Below are 20996 nucleotides of genomic sequence, written 5' to 3' on the forward strand. Positions count from 1 at the left end.
CTTTGTTAATGGAAGGCTGAGAGAAGCCATGACTGAGTTTATGAGGAGCCCCAGAAAATACAGTCTTTTGGGTTGGAATCAGTTGTGATTTTGATGAGTTGATTACAAAGCCGAATTGTTTAAGGAGCGTAATAGTTGTGTTCAAATTGAACTTGAGCTGAACTAAGGACTAATCCATTAGGAGTATGTTGTCTAGGTATGTAATCATCCGTATTCCTCTGGTATGGAGAAATTCTACCAGTGGACGTAGGAGTTTGGTGAAACACTGAGAGGCTGGGGAGAGACCGAAAGGGAGAACCTTGAACTCGTAAATTTGCTCCCTCCACGCTCTCTCCGGTGAGGATGAAAAATGGGAACTGAAAGATATGCATCCTTGAGGTCCAACCTGACCATCCATTCTTTCAGAAGAAGGATGTCCCTCAAAAGATGAATACCTTCCATTTTGAAATGTCGATAAACTATTCATTTGTTGAATTCTTTTAAGCTTATGACAGGGCAAAAGCCCTTGTCCTTCTCATCTACAAGGAAAATATTGCTCAGAAACCCGTTTGGGTGAAGTACTGACCTGCAAATGGCTCTTTTTTGCAGAAGATCCTGCACCTCCAAATCTATAAGATTAATTTCCTGTGTTGAGAAAATTTCTGGGTCGAGTCTGTTGGATTGGAGATCCATAAAACTCTATGTGAAAATCTTGCACTGTTTGACGGATCCAGGGGTCCTTAGAAATCATTTCCCAGCTTTGAGAAAATCTCTGAAGCCTTCCCTGAAGATCTTGAGGGGAAAAAGGGATAACCCTTACCGGACTTTCCTCCTGGTGATTTAGCCCTTCCTCTGACATGGTTGTTTCTGGCTCTGCCGGAACCTCTGGAAGGATAGAAGGTTCCTTGACCACCATCATTCCAGTCATTGTCCCTTTTTGGGTAAGGTCTTGGGGGATCTTGGTGATAAAGACGGCCAGAAGAGCGTCCCCTTCCTCATCCAGCCCCAGCAAAAACTTTATTAGGGAAAATCTTTTTTATGGAAGTTTGAGCCTTATCAAAGGCAGAGAAAGTTGCAATGAACTTCCCTAGCTCCTTTACAAAAGGATCTCTAAAAAGGTTGCCTTGGGCAATAGCCCCAGCCTCTGAAGTAGCTAACTCCCTGAGCTTAGGGTCTATTTTAATGAGGAGCGATCTTCTGCGTTCTGCTCCCAGAGTGCAGTTCACATTTCCAAGGAGGCAAATGGCCTTTTGTGCCCAACCAGCTACAATATCCACCGATAATGGAGGTCCAGTGTGCTTTGCTTGTTCCGCTAGTTGTATAATTTGAGCGAGAGCGCCAACCACATCTAGGAGTTTATCCTGACAACCCCCCCAAGATTTGTCAATCCCCTTTTTAGGGTCCTTAATGTATTTGCTGAAAAAGGTACATCATTTTGGGTCAATGTCAGGAGTGGCAGCAACCTTGCAGGAAGTGAAGGTCTGGGACATTCCGCCCTGGGTTTAGTCCTTACTTCTTTTTCCAGAGGCTGGCGAATCTTATTGGCGACATAATCAGCCACCTTAGGTTCAGGAACCCATTCTGAGGATCTGGGATGGTACATTTCTGATGGATTAAACATGTCAGATTCTCCCTCTATTGAATCAGGGGAAGCAGAACTAGGACGCCAGGGTCTATTTGTATCATATTCCTCGTCTGAGGAATTTTCTGCACCCGAAACCTCTCCCCTCCAAGGAGAACCCCAAAGAAAGGGTCTGCATTTCTTGCGACGAAGTCACTCACTTCCCCAGGTTGATCTTCCTCCTGGTAGGGCATTGTTTAAGCGTGCGCGCACTCTTATGGAAGGTCTCTGTAAGCTTATCAAAACCTTCCAGGTGCCACACATCACACTTAGTGGCCTTTTTTCCCGCTGATTTAAGACCACTAGGGCCTGGTTTAGATTGTATAAGGTCACAAAAAAAACCTGGAATGCTCTTAGCGAGTTTGTCAACCTGTTCCCTAAGAGGCGCTAGCGCATTCGCAATAGCTATATAAATAACTAGATTCACCTCTGGGGGAAGAAGTTGAGGAGGCCACTCCTGTTCAGCATCCTGAAAGGATGAATTTTCATTACCATTATTATGGTCTATTTTGAGGGTGGGAGCACAATAAAAAGAAATAAATATTTTACTTAAGGTATTAATATATATATATGTATATATATATATATATATATATATATATATATTTTTTTTTTTTTTTTTTGTTTTTTTTTTTTTTTTGTTTTATTAAAATATTAATAGATTTTTTTAAACTATTTATTCACCCAATTCTAATATGGGTAGCCCCCTCGCTGGTGCTCCTAAACAAACTATAGTTTTTAACTTATAACTCTAAAGTTTATGAAATAACACCATTAAGTGGTGCTATTGCTTTAAATATACACCAACCGGTGTATTAAGCAAGGGTTGGTTCGGGGATACCGAAGCATCTGACAGGAATTCAAAGAATTTCCTGTCAAGCTTCCCACAAAATGTGTGCAGCAGTCAGCTGGAGCGCTCTCGAGAAGCCGCCTCAGGCACTGCTGACACACCTGACAGGCCATTCAGTGGCGCGCATGCGCCCTCGTCGGTCCTGTGAGAAAAATAATAAACAGGCGCTCGGGCAGAAGCCTACTGCGCTGATACAAGAAAACAGTATTAACACAACTGAATATAAATATTAAAGTATTTCAGTGATAATGAGAAAAAAAACACGCCACTTAACTGACGAGCAGTGAAGAAAGACGGAACAGAAAGCAACGTCATATGCTTATAAATGTTGGTCTGGACTATGATTGGACTGTGTTTGGAATCTGATATCCAGAGCCTCATGGGACATGTAGTTTTTGCATAGAGGTTTTTCTTTGTTTTCTTTACATCTGCTGCTTAATAAAGTGAAGAAAGTTATGCATAATCCTCGCCTCTGGTCCAGACATAGAATTCCGCTTTCTCCAGTCTTTTTTTGCAATCCAAGGCACAGGCAGGAGGAGCGGAGCGCTCAGCGTCTCGGCAGTCTCTTCAAGACATAGCAGGGCAAAGAGACCAATCAGCAACAAATGACAGAGAGAAGCAGAGCAGCGTCTGGGGAAAGCAAAGTGTCCAATGCATAAAGCTCCTGGCAGTAGCATCTGAGAGACGTGCCCCATGATCCTCTATTACCAATGCGTCAGAGCGTACATGCTGAAGGCTGTGATGAAAGTAGCACGTGACCAAGCTTGAATATGTTGTGCAACTGTGCAAAGGGTCAGTGACATGCTGCACCTGAAGGCCACAAGAGAAACAGCGCATGAGGCGTTTGCATAGACCCCATGTGCTAGAATGTCATGGATGCTGACAGGGTACGAGCTGTGGACTGAACAAGTAATCGTTCTTGCACAAAGCGAAGTACAGGGGGCATGCAACGTGCTTTTTATCAAATTACCTGGAAATATTAAAGACTCCCAAATATAATTTCCTGTTGCATACAACCAGTACTTTTTGTTCGCCGTTAAGTGTGTCAAACGGTATTGAGAGCTACCCATACATGCGGACTCTTCGTAACTGGATAGGCAGACGAATAAAGTGTGATGAGGTTCAAAGTTGTTGTGATGAAGTAGGCCATACACAGGACGAAGTCTAAACAAGTTGATTACTGACGTACAGCAGTACATAGGAAACATCCCAGCCAACAAACCAGCGAGAGAACAACTGACCAGAGTCTCATTATAAAAAGCACTCTATATTCTACAAGAACATTCTATACGCTAAGCATTTGCATAACACATTAGTCTAATGAGATTACACAGGTTCCAACAACATAACATGGAAAGTGTATATTAACAAAGTAATACAGAAATCTAATGCTTCGGCCAACACTATCCTACAGGCTTGATAGAGTGGTTCAAGCAAAAGTAGGAAGCCACATTGCATATGGAGTTTAATTCTGGGACGTGGACAAAAGTACAAAGAAAATAGCCCCAATGAAAGACATTTCTAGAGAACGCTGCTCCATCTGTCATTAAGCTATCCCATCATAACCATGGAGACATTAACATTTTCATCCAAGGAAGATGCCATGTGGCTGCCCTAAAATATGGCTTAAGACAAAGCCTAACGATGTCTTTGACAACTTGTGTCATAACATTGTCAAAACTCACAATAACAATACATAAAAAATGTCTAACAGTCTGACAGAGTTGTTACAAGCCTAATAACCATGTTCTGCATGTAAGTTTGAGAGAAACGTATGGGGCAAAATGTATCTGTTCCTTTAGCTCGAAACTGGTAAGTTGGTTCAAACCTGCCCTTGCCAAAGGGCCATGAAGAATCTACAGGGGTTGTGCTTACAAAATGCTTAAAAAAACATAACAAATCTGCCTCATCGAACTGTTAAAGTTTGTGGTACATTTTTTGCAAGCCCCTATTTCAGTTGATACTGATCAAACCATATGGGAGAATGGATGTCTATTTATCAAAGTACGCCTGTGATATCAGAAGTCTTATCCTGAGCCCATCCCACCCTATAGTATCCTATATGCTGTTGATGGGCTAAGGGTTGGGCACAGTGTGGAAATTACAGACAGTAATCAGGACCTTTGTAGTGCTATTTACTTTTGGGTCCTACACTGTCTTTGTGGCCTCTGAAATCTGGAGTACAAATTGCAGTCTCAAGTGTATGAAGACCCAAGACAATTATGACAGCTGATATGCTGCCTACCACTCTGTGCGGAAGTGAAGGTTATTGCTTTAGGGGTTATGTAAAGCTCCTACGTTAACATCATATTTCAAGAAGCTGGAAGTAGAAAGTTTGAGGCAACAAAACCGAGGGTTGATTTAGAGGATAGTTTTGCACATGCATGTGTGACAACAATTGTTCAGTTTTATTTAACAGGCTCCATCTTTTGACCTACATTTTGATTTAATTCCTATGTGTAAATGAGATAACCTGGTTAATATATACAGATTGAGCTTGCAGCTCGTCTGCATAAACTGAAGATAAACAAGCAAATATGTCTAAACAGCGAGTAAAATATTTTGTCACGACTTCAGAAACAGCTCAACATTTGCAGTATTAACAAGTAGCAGATAATAGGTATTCATAGCTAATAATTGGTATAGAATTACCATTACTTACAACAATTAAATATTTTGTTTCAGAAATGGACTGAAGACAGAATGTTCAGGGAAGCTGAGGCTTTCTTTGTCTCTGTTGGCCTCTTCAAAATGAATGACAAATTTTGGAATTTCTCCATGCTAACAAAGCCTAATGATGGAAGAGAGGTTGTTTGCCATCCCACAGCCTGGGATATGGGAAAGGATGATTTCAGGTATTTAACAAATACTATTTTGACTCGTTATATTTATTGATACTCTTTGTTAGAGAACTGGAACTATGCAACAACATAAAGAACAGGAGAAACAGAGAAAAAAAGCAACATTGATTATAGTCCACAAAGTTCAGTCCAACCTGATTCAATCGTATCCGATCCAATCCAATCCATTGCAACCCAATCCAATCGATTTATAAAGCACCTAAACCCAAAGGTGTCAAGGGGGCTGGGTCACATCAAAGAAAAAAGTGAGCCTCATATTGTTCCTTAAGCAACTTTAAGTCAGTAGTTTGTCATTGGCTTCAACAGGCCTCAAGAATCTGTTGGGGTATTCCAGCCAATTGAAAGAACCCAGTATTCTGGTCCTCCTTCATGTAGTAATGCATGCATACGTACAGTGCCTGGAAAATGCAGTGCAATTTATCTACACCAGACAATACTCCTAATTATAGCTGGTCTGCATCATGTTGATTCAAGGTCTCCAAGGTTTTCAGTACAAGGACCACATTGCATATTTTTCAAATATTAGTGGGCTGAAAAAAAAATCAGTTTAATAAATTAGTGAATAAAATGTCAATGAATTATCAAGGGTTACTTGGATCTTTTTTGCAATCAACATGAAATGATTCAGAACAAAATGGAAATATGAAAATTACAAAGCAACAATGCTGTGCTTAATCGGATATATACAATGAGTAAAACATGCTAAACATTAGCAAAATCTCTGACCAAATAATCAATTACTTAACTACAGGTAAGAAAAGCAGACAATTCGTTATCATTATCGTTTATTGATAGTTCAAAACAGTAATTTCGTCATCAAAGATACAAAGGCCCTCATTACAACCATGGCGGTCAAAGACCGCCAGGGTTGTTTTGGTGATCGTACCGCCAACAGGCTGGCGGTACAAATCGCCATATTATGACTGCGGCGGTAGCACCGCGGTCACACCGCCAGGACCGACGGTTTCCTGCCATCGTTGTCCCGCCAGTTATAATCCGCAAGGGCAGCGCCGCTTGCAGCGCTGCCCTGGGGATTATGACTCCCCTTCCCGCCAGCCTGTCCATGGAGGTAGAGACTGCCATGGAAAGGCTGGCGCAAAGGTGAGTCGCGGGCCCCCTGGGAGCCCCTGCACTGCCCATGCACTTGGCAAGGGCAGTGCAAGGGCCCCCAGGCACAGCCCCCCCTGCTTTTCACTGTCTGCACAGCAGACAGTGATAAGCGTGACAGGTGCAGCTGCAACCTTCGCACGGCCACAACACCGCCCGCTCCATCAAGAGCCGGCTGCAATGTTACGGCCGACATCCCCGCTGGGCCGGCGGGTGGAAACTCTGTGGGGGTATTGTAATGTGGCCGGCGGGTTAGCATAGGCGGCCGCTCGGCGGTTCAACCTTGGCGGGCGGCCTCTGGCACACCCGCCAAGGTTGTAATGAGGGCTGTAGTAATCCAAACTTTTAAATGTAAAAACTGAGATGAAGTATATAAAATTTCCACAAGGATAGAAACATGAATAAATAACAATTTAAGATGTATTTGTTTCAAAATGCATCAAGTATCCATAAAACAGTTTCACTGTAAAGCGCAACCTTGCACATTGGCTATAGTTTTTGCCTCAATGTCCATGCTATGTACAAAAGCCTCAATCACAATTGATGAGGTATCACTTTTGCATATTCTATCAGCTTCTCCTCATTATAGTAAACTGAGGGATCTACACAGGGGGACTATCCATCTGCTCCTTGGTTTAGCATAGGGTGGGCAGAAGAACAGCAAATGCTCATCAGTTTCCTTTATACTCTTATAGGCTATTCATTTTTAAATTAATTTTAAATACTGAAAGTGTTCAAATTTACATGAAATGAGAAGAAAAATAAACACACTCCAATAAAGAACTTCAATACAATTAAGTAAAGAAATTCAAATTAAATTTGAGCTTTTTAATAATGGTCTAACATAAATAAATTTAGTCTGTACCTTTCTAGACAATTCTTGCAATTGGGATTTTCTGCAGCATGGGTTATCTGCAGTAGGATCTTGCATTTTTCAAAGATCTGACATGCACAACATTTTAGTCCAAAATTTACACTAGAGAAAACTTAAAAGGCTCTGCTGCCACCTACAGGCTACCAAAGGAACTGGATATATATATATTTGCCTTTGATCATAAGAATCTGAGGGTTTGGTAAACAGAGGGCTGGAAAAAAGCTTGTAGATGGCCTGATGTGGCCCACGGTCTGTAGTTTGGAGACCCCTGACTATCACTGCAATCCAGTAACAAAAAGTGCAGTAGTAATTTGGTCTCATCAATCAGAAATTGGACAAGTTACCAGATCAGGTGGAACTACAGTATTGGTAAGAGTATTCATTTGATCTTCAAAGAAAAATACGTAATTCATCATAAATTGCAAACTCTTTGTAGCTTGGCTGTAGGAATCTCCAGTCATGCAACAAAAATATTCAAAAGTCCAACCCTCATTTCTAAATAACATGGCATGATCCATATACCTTCAGTTTGTTTTGGAAGCCTTAACAGCCAACCAGTTGTTCCTCATATGCACTGATTACATTCATTCACCCATTTAGATCCTCAGAGTCATTAGAGAAATTACCTTTGAGGGGGAAGAACAGGTGGGTGCCATTGATGTAAAGGGCAAACTTGCAGAAACAGGAAAGTTGAGGTTGACAATTAACATTAGTGCATCTGTCAGAGAAGATACCTGGACAAACCCCAGTGAAGACTAGTAGCTGACCTTGGGTTCTATATACAGAATGTGTATTGCAATGCAGGGTGGATGGATATGGCAGACAAGGAAGTCACCCAAATAAGTTGTTTTTCCGACTCAAACAATACAAAACTTCAACATCCACATATGTGGTGAGAACGTCTCTGGGATCATTGCTTATAGGGAAGAATGACGTTGCTGACATCTAAAAGAGGTATTAACGGCCCCACCTTAACCTTGTGCTTCAAATTCCTTTCAGCAAGCAGTCCCTCTAAAACCTGAGCACATTATTATCATCAACTGGATGATAATGGTTCTTTGACTCACTCAAAGTACAACATCCTAAAACACTACAGTCTGAACGTAGCTGACGTAGAAAACATGTTACTGATGACGCCAAAACATATAAGTTACAAATATGTTTCTATAAACAAGCCCTGCTAAAGCTAAATCTGATTTCCTTTGTGCAAACATTAAGATTAGCAATATGCAACATTACGATTTTAAAGTACTCATGTGACATTGCCCTGCTTATGTCTCTTGTAAAATGCTGGAATAAAATAGTCACCAAACAGGACTCACAATTCCTGAAAGAGAACAACGCCGTACATCCCTGGCAAATAGGTTTCCTGTCTGATAGAAGCACGGAATCTGTTCTCTTAAACTTCGTAAAACCTTGGACAAGAGTGACTTTGCAAGATGTGATTTTGCTGGAAGTATCTGCTGTTTTTTAGATGATGGGCCACAACATTTTCCTATGTTGGCTGAATGAACGGAGATTGAGGAGATAGTTACAAATTGGTTTGCTTTCTTTCTGAACAAGCCCACCCATGTCCCTGCCTCCTCACAGCCCCAGCACTATGGTGATTAAATATGGAGTGCCACAAGGATACTCACTCTTTCCTTTACAATTCAAAGTCAATGTGCCCCTCTTACTCAAGCTTATTAAACATCATCGCTGTAAAGCTGTCAAGCATGGTGAAGACACCCAGCTTTTTGTCCAGATGGACAAAGAGGCTTCTGACTCTCCTTCTCACCTAAACACTTGTATGTCAGACATACAGGCATAGACGTGTGCAAATATTTTAAGGCTCTATGGCAAAAAGAGTGAGCGCCTTCTGCTTGGCAAATATAGGCTGCATTGGTAGGATTTCATATGGGCACTCTACCATTTCACACACAAAATGTGAATTGTTCTTCCTCCTGATCTGTGCAAGCATGCTAACAGTCTGTTTCCCTGAACCTATTCAAACTCCACTTATTTTGTTACTTTCCTTTTCCTTCGGTTGGCAGTCCACATACGGTTGATCTCCACCCAGAACCATGATGCCCTGAAGGTGGACGAGCTGTTTATACATAAATAAAATAAACAAAAAAGTAGATAGAGCATAGAAGAGACTTATTCAAAGTAAATCCAGGAGATACAGATCCATGTCACATTTTCTGCATAACCACAAATTAAATAAATAAGTTCCATTTAAGTTCACTCCCCCTAGAACATCAGTAATATTAAACCACAGTAAGCCAGAATATATCTATGAAACAGGGAGGAAGGTTATGGATAGGGGGTCCAACAGATATACGTGTGGTAAGGTTTATACATGTAAGCAACAAATAAAAGGTAAGAATGGACAGAGGGCTGCAGTGAGATGGGAGAGGTGCACCTTTTAAACTTACAGTATAGGATGGTGGAGGTGGCCAAAACACTAGTAAACATTTAGGCCCATATTTATACTTTTTGACGCAAAACTGCGCTAACGCAGTTTTGCGCCAAAAAAATTAGCGCCGGCTAACGCCATTCTGAAGCGCCATGCGGGCGCCGTATTTATTGAATGACGTTAGCCGGCGTTAGCCGCCGGCGCCGTCTGGTGTGCGTTAAAAAAAACTACGTACACCAGGCAACGCCGGCGTAGGGGGATATGGGGCTTGGGCGTCAAGAAATGGGGCAAGTCAGGTTGAGGCAATTTTTTCGCCTCAACCCGATTTGCGCCATTTTTTTTCACTCCCAACCCCCATAGAAATGACTCCTGTCTTAGCAAAGACAGGAGTCATGCCCCCTTGCCCAATGGCCATGCCCAGGGGACTTCTGTCCCCTGGGCATGGTCATTGGGCATAGTGGCATGTAGGGGGGCACAAATCAGGCCCCCCTATGCCACACATTTTTAAAAAAAAAACACTTACCTGAACTTACCTTAATGTCCCTGGGATGGGACCCTCCAGCCTTGGGTGTCCTCCTGGGGTGGGCAAGGGTGACAGGGGGGGTCCCTGGGGGCATGGGAGGGCACCTCTGGGCTCCTTCAGAGGCCACAGGTCCCTTAACGCCTGCCTTTTGCAGGCGCTAAAAAACGGCGCAAAAGCGGCCGTATGTCATTTTTTTTGACCCGCCCACGCCCGGGTGTGAATTTTGCCCGGGAGTATAAATCCGACGCACATGCCTCGGAGTCGATTTTTTAGACGGGAACGCCTACCTTGCATATAATTAACGCAAAGAAGGTGTCCACGCTAAAAAAGGACGCAAACTCCATGGACTTTGGCGCTAGACGCGTCTAACGCCAAAAGTATAAATATGGAGTTAGTTTTGCGTCGGAATTGCGTAAAAAAAACGACGCAATTCCGGCGCAAACGGAGTTTAAATATGCCCCTTAATTGTCTTTATTGGTGTAAGGATTTGTCTTTGGCTAAACAGATGCATAGGCTACCAACCACTGCACATCTCAGGTATGGTCGTTGCATGTTTGATCATTTTACTATTTGTTTAATATTTTTGGAAATGTTGTGTAATAAACATTACACAAAATTGACGCAATTACAAGAAATACTCTGGCATAATTTAAATTTCACCTGGGCCCATTTTCAACTACTGCACAGTAGGATGGTATCTTCAGCCTGTGATGCTAAGGTGGTTAGATTCCTGCTTAGTTCAAACTGTAGCACTCAACATTGAAAGGTGGCACATTTTTTAGAGCATTCTCCCACCGATTCTTATAAGCACCTCCAGCCTCATATTGCAATGGCTGTGCTGAAGGTATATTTACTCTGTAGGGCGTTTACATGATGATTGTTGCCTAATTCAATTATAATGTGTCTTTTCCCAAATCTTTCTAAGGTCCTCATATGGGATGATCTATTTTTACTTAAATACATTTATTTGGTTGAAAAGAAAACAAACTTCAAATACTTTTAATACAAACTTAGATTTCAAAATGCATTTACTATTTAAAAAACTGTATCAACTGGGCACCAAAGCCTTATAATGGTGAAATCTAACTGTATTTGTAAAGGAACTGAGAAGAAAGGACATTTGAAAATTGCTGTGACAAATGTTATGCTCACAGATTAATCGTCTGTCAGTTGTCCTTCACTCATCTGACATATACATCACATACAGGATAAAGATGTGCACAAAAGTGAATATGGAAGACTTCCTGACTGTCCATCATGAGATGGGGCACATTGAGTATGACATGGCCTATGCTCGGTTGCCATTCCTACTGCGAGATGGAGCAAATGAAGGATTCCATGAAGCCGTGGGCGAAATCATGTCACTGTCAGCTGCTACTCCTGATCACCTGAAATCTCTAGGTCTGCTGCCAACTACTTTTGTGGAAAATGAAGGTAAGGTGTGTGTGCGTGTCTGTGTGTGTGTGTTACTCTCTCTAGATCTGTACATACGCTTTAAACCACTCTTTGATGTAGATTAGCAACACATAAAAATGGATGTTAAACAAAGAGTTAAATCCATGTAAATTCACACCAAACATACCCTGTGCTGTAAAGTTGTTTTAACACTCAATGGGTGATTCAAAATGCAGTATTGTATCACACTAAGTAGACTTTACTTTGAAAATAATGTATTATTTGACCTTTGCACTGTAATAAACAATTAAAATTACATTATATTGGCCCACATTTACTTTCACTGCTAGTGTAAGTGTGTGGTTGTTTAAGTCTGAAAGGTCCTGGGGGTCAAGGTACCCCTATCCTACCCCTAATACCTTTTGAGGACACAATGATGAAGTCCCCATGTCCCGAATTGCTGGTCGCAAATTACTCTTCATGTTGTGGCCAGCCAACCAGAGTGTAAGCTTCCGCAAGACTTGCAGGATCCTCTCACTCCTATGGGAGCAAGATGGCCGATGGGAAAAAAGCCCCTCAATCATTCTGATTGCGCTATTATTTAAAGTTCTTTAACTGTTTGCGGGACTCCTGCAGGAGTACTGCAAACCCCATTTTCCAGATATACCTACATTTTTAGTCTTATTTTCTCAAAAACGATATACACTAGGGGCCAGATGTAGGAACGTAGAAAATTGCGACTTGCAATTTGCGAGTCCATGCGACTCGCAAATTGCAAGTCGCAATTTGCTATGCAGAAAGGTGTCTCAGACACCTTCTGCGAGTCGCTATGGGGTCGCAAAGACCCACCTCATTAATATTAATGAGGTGGGTCGCAATTTGCGCCCCCATAGCGACTCTGGGCACTCACGGGGATGGAGGCCTGCTGGGAACAGAAGACCTCCATGTCCGTGACTGCTTTTAAATAAAGCAGTTTTTTTTTTCTAAGTGTAGCCCGTTTTCCTTAAAGGAAAACGAGCTGCACTTAGAAAAAAAAACCGAAACCTTTTGTTTCTGATTTTTTCAGGGCAGGTAGTGGTCCCTTGGACCACTGCCTGCTCTGAAAAAATAATGTTGGGTCCAGTCATAAAGGGGAATCTTCCCGTTTGCGAGTGGGTTACCATCCACTTCAAGTGGATGGTAACTGCAACTCCATTTGCGACCGCGTATGCGGTCGCAAATGGAGTTGCATACCTCTGCGACTCGCAAATAGGAAGGGAACACCCCTTCCTATTTGCGACTCGGAAATGCATTTTGCGAGTCGGTTCCGACTCGCAAAATGCATTTCTGCATAGCAAACACGCATTTGCGAGTCGCTAACGGCGATTTTCGCCGTTTGCGAGTCGCAAACAGTTTGCTACATTTGGCCCTAAATCACAAAAGCATGCTTTCTGCATAAAGATCTAACTTCCGGCTAAATTTGGTGTACTTCCGGTTAGTAGTTTCAGTTTTAGCGCTCTTCAAAACTCCCTCAGGAAATTGCATGGAGAAATTGTATGTTGAGCCCCTTCCTTTTTTTCAGCTCTCCTCCTCCCCCCTCCCCCACTTGATGGATCACCTCCAAACTTTCAAGGAAGGAACTGAAGTGAATGAACTTTTTTTTGGAAAATTTCAGAAAAATTGTCAAAGTAAGCCAAAGTTAGCAAACCAAAAAACGATCTTTCTATGGTAACTGGGTGCCAATTATAACCACACAATGGTGACCACCATTGTGTAATATACATATATATATGTTTGCCTTTCACAAACAAATAGGAATATAGTGAGGGGGTTTATGTTGTTCTGTGCTGCAGCGTTTACAGCATTAGTATGGACTTACATCACTTGACACATAATTTGCATATTTCACAAATGTCGTCCCTAGCTCAAAGGGATGAAAATAATACTGCCTGATAATGTGCTGCATAAATTGCCTTTTTTACTCATAATTTAATTAATTTTACCACATAGGATATTTGGATGCTTTGGTTTTAGCATCCAGATGTAGAACATCAGCTTTTTTTATTGGTGTGAATGTGAAAGAGGACTCAAGTGGGTAAACTGCAGTGTTGCATGGAGGTACATTTAGGTAGTTCACAATAAATTTGTGGTTTTTGTATATATTTCCATGATCAGATAAAGTGACACTTGAATACTGTTCAATTAGTAGGCTTTTTTGACTCAAGTGATATTTTTGCAGTAGCTTTATGTCTATCTCTGACAGAATGTTTCTGTGCTACTGTCTCAATTACATGATTTGTGTTGTAGGTTTTGGTGTTTGTATTTTGACTCAGTAAGCTTTCTCTGAACCCCTCATTTAAAAATGTAAGATCCACCTTGAGTTTTCTGGATTTTGTGAGAGCTGAAATGTCTACTACAGATGATTTGTTGTGGTAGAGAATGGCAACTCTCATAGTTTAGTTTTAATGTTGGAAGAATCGTCATTTTATTAAAGACCAAGAGGCCAGCATTATACAATAATCCTTTTGTTCACTACTTCCAAGCAGCCTCTTCAGAGCTCCATGTTAGAATCTAAAATGACAACATAACTAAAAAGAACTTTCAGTCCATAAAACTCCCCATTCCATATTCTTCCTCTTTTGTTTCTCGCCTGAATCTTCAAACAAATCTTCTGCAACTTCAGCAAACACTCTTCTGCCACTTCTGCAAACAGTTCTTTAATTCTCTAGAAGAAATACATTTGTGAACATATAAGTTATCTGTAGTACACTGAATATAAAAACCTATTCGTCCTAAAACATCCACTTCAAAATGATAATCATTCCTCTTTTATTCATATGTCATACTATCATTAATACCACTGTACCTATAAAACCTTCTTACCTCCCTTCAAGGGAAGGGAGGGTGGGATAGTGCTAGCCTCCTAGTCTTTCATAGAATCACGATTTTACCAACATTAAAACTATGAGAATCGCCATTTTATGGCAAGACAGGAGGCTAGCAGTATGCATGTTTAAAGCTCCTAGAGTTAGACACATGCTCCCAAGGTTTAAAATAAAATCTCTTGAATATTTCAGAATTAGACCAATCTGCTGCCTTCAAAATCTCCTCCAAACGTCCTCCATTACTAAAAACCTTCGAGGACATAGCTATTCTTTTTGAGTGTGATTTAAATCTTTGCACATCCACACCTGCTTCTTTCATAACATTCTTCACCCATCAAGCAATGGTCATCACTGACACCGCTCTATAAGGTCTCAAGTATGATATCAATAACTGAGTGATACCATCCGCTCTAAATTCTTCCATCCTTTTTTCATATTCACTTATACAACAGACCACACAAAATGTGGGCTTCTCCTCAAAATAAGGATAAAGTACTGACTCTGACATACATTTAGGTCTCCTAAATATCTCAAACAAAACCCCCTCTGGCTATTAAAATCTAGTCTTTAAATCTAATGCACGTACATATGAAACTCTCCTAAAAGAAATTAAACATAATAAAGTTGCTAACTTGCAAGACAATTCCCTCAAACCTGAATACCTTATCGAGGACCATCCATCAAATAAAGTCAGAATCATATTCACATCCCATAATGTATCATACTTAGACTTAGGAGGTCTTTTAAATGAATACCCTTCATAACTCTACAGACTACGGCACTTCTGCCTATAGATAAACCTTGTACCAAAGAATGTCCTGCTGCAATAGCAGATCTGTAACAATTTAAAGTTTAATAAGCCAATCCCCTATCACACAACTCTGCTATAAAATTAGCTACCTCCACATCATCAGCCTCCACAGGATTCAGATTTCGTTCCAAGCACCACCATACCCAAACTTTCAATTTTCCTCTATATCTTCTCTTCATACTTGGAGGCCATGACTCATCGAGGAGTTCTGAAGCTTTATTAAAAAGTCCTCTGAATCTTTCTGATCTCCTGATATCTTCCAAACTAGAAGGTTGAGAGAACCCTCCTCCACAAGAGGATGTTCATATCCGTCTATACCTTTCAACATACCTGCATGACATTCTATTAGGAGTGGAATCACCACTGTCATCTCTAAAACTGTTGGATACCAAATCTGAGTATTCCAGTAGGGAGTTAACAGAATTATTTGACAGCTCTGTCTCCTCACATGCAGTAAAACTCTCTGAATCAAAGCAAAAGGTGGGAATGCATTATCCCTCATGTTTGTCCATCCACTGCCAACACTTCCAGATCTGGTCGCCAACTGAAATAAACTTCTTTTTTGGGCAGTCAAATGGGAAGCAAAAAGATCTATCTCTATAGGTCCTAGATATTTTTCTGTCACTTTGAAAATTCTCCTGTCTAACATATATTCGCTATAGTCCCTTAAATGCAGAGAGTTCCAATCTGCAATCAAATTCTCTTTCCATGGCAAATACTGAGCCAATAAATCTATCTCCTTCTCCTGACAGAACTCCCAGAGTTCTCTGGCCATCTCAGTTACCTTCTACTTCACCCAATTTGTTTATATAAGATACAGTTGTAACATTGTACATCCTCAGTAATACCGAGCAGCCTTGTAATGTCTCTTTGAAACTCCGCAAGGCAAAAACACCAGCTTTCATCTCTAAAAAATGTATGTGTTCTTGTTTCTCTGTCAAACTCCACCTGCCTACTGTTTTCTGGCCACTGCGCATTGCATCCCAACCAAAGGTGCATGCATCTGAATGAATAACGTAATCTGGGACTGTCTCAAACACCACTCTCCCATTCCATGTTTCGAAATTTTCCAGCCACCATACAGAGCATGGTTTGGCAGCACAGCAATATGGCCGAAACATCATGAGGCTCTGTCGAGCAGGAAATTAATCCTACGATTATCCGGGAATATCGGCCGCTCGAAGTGCCATCCTCTGGGTGAATTGAGTGCCGCCATGCCAGGAATATAAACATCCAAGCGGCGATAGCGGGGGCTGTCCTGGAGGGCCCGACGGAGTTATGAGTCCTGAAATGCAGCCTGGTGCTCAAGGGCCATGAGGAAGCGGAGCAGGGAGGCGAGACCCGGCGGCGGCCCTGTGGTGAGCGGTGAGGAGGTGCGGCGACCCAGATCGATCCTCGGAGTGGCCGCCAACCATCAGAAGACTGGTGAGGAGGCCTGCGAGGTGGCTGCTGCCACAGCGAGCGCAAGATAAGCAGGGGCGCCGACCCGGGACTGTGACCGCTCTGGTGCCCATAACTCTGGGATCTGCGGGAAGATCGGTGATGGTACGCTCTCCAAGGGCGGACTGACGGAGAGAGAGGAACACCCAGGAGCCCCTGGAGGAGCGCCATTGGAAACCAGACAGACACCAATAGGGACATGAAGCGGGGCCTTGGGGCACGAGTGCTGAGGACCATGAGTGTCACACTGGAGGAATGCTCAAAACGGCCACAGGGGCATGTAGGACCCTGAGCCCGCTGGAGGTTGGCAGAAATTGTGAGGAGCTGTGTGCCTGGAATCCGACTGGAGGACAAGGTGAGTAGCGGGTGATATGGCAGACGGCGTGTGGATGATGGTGAAATATGTTTATACATGACAAACAGTGTGATCAAGGATCACACAAATAGTCGGGGCGTGGCCTGCTGAGCAGCGAGATGGCCGCTCTCTGAGTGAGCTCCGCCGGCCGGATCGAAATCCTTTATTTATCCTCTACATCAGGGTGAGCCCTTGCTGCCAAAGCCAGCAGATAATGTGCGGATGATGGTGCGAGGCAGATGGAAGCACGAAACTAGCATTTTTTATGGCCTGTGAGGAGTTGGGGGACCGCGCGGCCTAAGGGTGGATTTGGCGGCGGAGTCGGCCGGGGCTCGCTGTAGGGGGAGCTGCGGCCCGAGCCGGGAGTGTGTGCCAGAGGCTGGGCCTGAGTCGGTTCGGAGCCGGGACGCGGACGGGCCCCGGCGCCGTTAAAGCTGCCTAATGATCCGGCCAGCTCTGGGGTGTTTTGGTTGCCCCAGGGCTGCCTAAGAGAGGAGCCCGTGGAGCCAGGCGGCCGGGTGGCGGCTCAGGAACCGGAGCGCCGCTCGCGGGCGAGGACATCGCTGGAAAGGCGTGGGCCCCCCTTTTGGAACGCACGCGTGACATTTGGACTGCTCTCCGACGTTCGGAAGCGGTCCGCTGAACATTATTGTTGAGCCGACGGTAGGGTCGAAACAAAAGTTTTCGGAGGCGGCAGCCGCCATTTTGTGGCCATAAGCACCGAGGAAAGATTGAGGTGGTGTGCAAAATTGAAAGAAGCCGAGTACCGGCGCGATGCCCTGTGTTTGCCGAGGGCGCCTTGCGGAGGAAGACTCTTAAGAGGTTGGAAGGGCCTGATCTGCCCCGAACCGTGGGTGAAGTGCTTCGTGGATGCAAAGGTGAGATGACTGGGAGCCTATGAGCAAACACAACTAGGGGGGAAAAAAAAAAAAGCGGAATGTGGACAGCAGGGACAGGCGTTGTTAAGTCCTGTCAAGTTGCCTCGTGAAAGCAGTAAGGTGATCGCAGGGTCCTCCCCCTCCTTGTCGCCTTGCGCTGGAGGATGGTATAGTGGACACCTGCTCACATCCTGGCAACAGTTTTGGTCAAATGTGGAGAGTCAATTTAAGGAAACACAGCTGTGATACTGGCTGCTTGTGCGTAATCAGTCAGCTGGAGCGCAGTGAAGAAGGTAGTGGTGCCCGGCGGTGGCTACTCAGAAGTGGAGATGGCTGTGGTCATTGGCTGGTAGCTCACGGCAAGTCTAGGTGGATCTCTTTTTGCCATGGGGAAGCATGATGCTAAGCAGCCGAAGCTGCACTTTGAGCAGAAGCGCTCCACGCGTCTAGGGGAGTTGGAGCAGGGGCCCCAGGCCGCGGAAGGGCGCGACTTGACCGCTGAAGTTCAGGGCGAGGATTTGCGCACACTGATGCTTGAAATGCGCTCCAGTCTCCGTAACATTGACACCAAACTGGACAATCTCACCAGTCAGTTAGACTCTGTAAAAGCTCAGGTGTCCACACACGAGACGAGGTTGGACACGCTTGAGGCTCGCCAGTCTGAGTGTAATGAGTTTCAAGTGGAAACGAGGGACCAGCTCCTTCACATGGACAAATTATTGGGAATAATCCATGCTAAGAATGAGGACTTGGAAGCACGGTCCCGGCGTAATAACCTACGCATCACAGGGATTCCGGAGACTACTGCCATAACTAAGATGGAAACATATATCACTGAACTCCTGCACGAATTGTTTGACCCTAGCCTCTCGGCGGTGTTTGCGGTGGAGAGGGCGCATAGGTCGCTGGGCCAGAGGCCCCCTGTGGGTGCGCCGCCCCGGCCTATAATTGCGAGAATCCTAAACTACCAAGACCGGGATTTGATCCTCAAACTGGCAAGAGAGAGAGGATCCATCACGCACAAGGGCAACAACATCTCCTTTTACCCTGACTTCACCCCGGCTGTACAGGCTGCCCACCGGGAATTTGCTTCTTTATATAGATCTAAATTATTAGGTTTTGTGCGGTGAGGATCCCCTGCAGATCTGCCGGCCACCCCGTTCTACTCGGGGAAGTAGCCGGCATCGCCACACCCCCCCGGGAATGCTCCCTTGCTTATTAAAATGTCGATTTAAGGACAGGGAGGGGAAGGTTAATCTACGACCCGGTTGGGGGGTTGGAGTGGGTGGGGAGAGGCTGGTTGGGGTTGTTATTTGGTTGTTTACTGCCAACATCTATTTTATGCTATGTGAGTGGTGTCTTGAACGTACAGCATGTGATTGTCATCGTGTTTTACTGCGTTTTAAATGATACTGGTGGGAAATGCCAGGGGTAGATAAAACCTTGAACTGTCTCACCTGGAATGTTAGGGGACTCAACGACCACAGGAAGGCTAGGTTGGTGCATGCATACTTGGTGCGACATGATGTGGATGTCTGCCTATTGCAGGAAACTCATTTGAATACCGCCCCTGCCCAAAGGCTGCGTCACACTAGATGGGGTCATGTTTATTCAGCTATCTACTCTAACTATGCCCGAGGGGTGGTGATACTGATGCGACGCGGGTTGGACTGGCGGGAGGGATCCGTCAAATGTGACCCAGAGGGGAGATATGTTTGGGTACAGGGCATTGTGTGCGGTGTTTCGGTAGTATTCGTGGCGGTGTATGGGCCTAATGCTGACTCTCCAGGTTTCTTCCATAAGCTTTGGGGGCAAGTGAAAGCCATTGGATGCGATACCATTATATGGGGAGGTGATTTCAATGTAGTACTTGATGACAAGGTAGATAGGAAGGGGGTAGCTCGCACATTGAACCAGTTGGCAGGTTCCGCGCTGCGGGAAATAATGCTTGATGGAGCACTGGTTGATGTATGGCGTGGTAGACATGGGGACCTTAGGGAGGGCACCTGCATATCGACCTATAGCGGCGCGTGGTGCCGTCTTGACTTCTGGTTTGTGACGCGAGATGTTGCATTGTGGACGGTACAGGTAGAGCACATGCCCCGCACGCTATCCGACAATGCGCCCTGCATGCTGAGGTTACTACTTCCTGGGGGTCCTTTCCCGGCGTTCTCATGGCGACTCCCACCGCAGGCACTACTTGATGGTGCATTCAGAGAGGAGATACGTACTGATATCACTGACTATTTTGAGCGTAATGAGGGATCGGTGGACACCGAGGCGACTCTTTGGGAGGCCTTCAAGGTCGTCATTAGGGGCCAATGCATAGCCCGGCAGGCGGGCGTATTGAAGGCGATACGGGGCACTCTGGTAGCACTTGAAGCAGATATAAAGCGCCTCGAAAGTACTTTCTTAGAGGTTGGAGAGTCAGAAGTGGCGGGACTGTTGAAAGCCAAACTATTGGAATATGAGGAGGAGGCGTTGCGGGAGGTCAGGTTCCTTGGGAAATATGCGGAGGCGAGACGCTACGGCGAGGGTGGGAGACCGGGGAAGGTCTTAGCAAATATGATTAGACCGCCACGTCCTGCGACATATATCCATGAACTGCGCACAATTGATGGTGAACTGCTTCATGACAAGGAAAATATTGTAGGTGCATTCTCCAAGTTTTATTTTCGCTTATATACCAACACCCAAGATGAATGCCCGGAGGGGCTTACATCATACCTAGATTCCATTGCATTGGCATGGCTCAATAATAACCACAGAGAATATATGGACCTTCCGATAGATGCAGGAGATGTGGCACAAGTTATCAGGAGCCTGCCGCCTGATAGGGCGCCGGGACCTGATGGTCTCACTACAGCTTTCTACAAGGCATACGTAGATGAGCTGTCGCCCCGGTTGCTGGCAGTGTACGAGGAGGCTCTGGAGAGAGGGGTGTTGCCTGCCACTATGCGCGAAGCGCTGATTATTACACTGCTGAAGCCGGATAAACCTGCAGATGATCTAAACTCATATCGGCCCCTATCTCTGATTA

General features: G+C 44.2%; 1 protein-coding gene across 1 annotated transcript in view; it reads left to right on the plus strand.

Annotated features, from left to right (window-relative positions):
- ACE2 (angiotensin converting enzyme 2) overlaps nt 1-20996 on the plus strand; it is a 405347-nt gene that overhangs the window by 185668 nt on the left and 198683 nt on the right. Inside the window, exons 8-9 of the mRNA XM_069205018.1 lie at nt 5136-5305; nt 11421-11647. Of these exons, the coding sequence (XP_069061119.1) occupies nt 5136-5305; nt 11421-11647 (397 nt within the window). The remainder of the gene's footprint in view (nt 1-5135; nt 5306-11420; nt 11648-20996) is intronic.

The sequence above is a fragment of the Pleurodeles waltl genome, chromosome 8 (assembly GCF_031143425.1).
Source record: "Pleurodeles waltl isolate 20211129_DDA chromosome 8, aPleWal1.hap1.20221129, whole genome shotgun sequence".
NCBI classification, from domain to species: Eukaryota; Metazoa; Chordata; class Amphibia; order Caudata; family Salamandridae; genus Pleurodeles; species Pleurodeles waltl.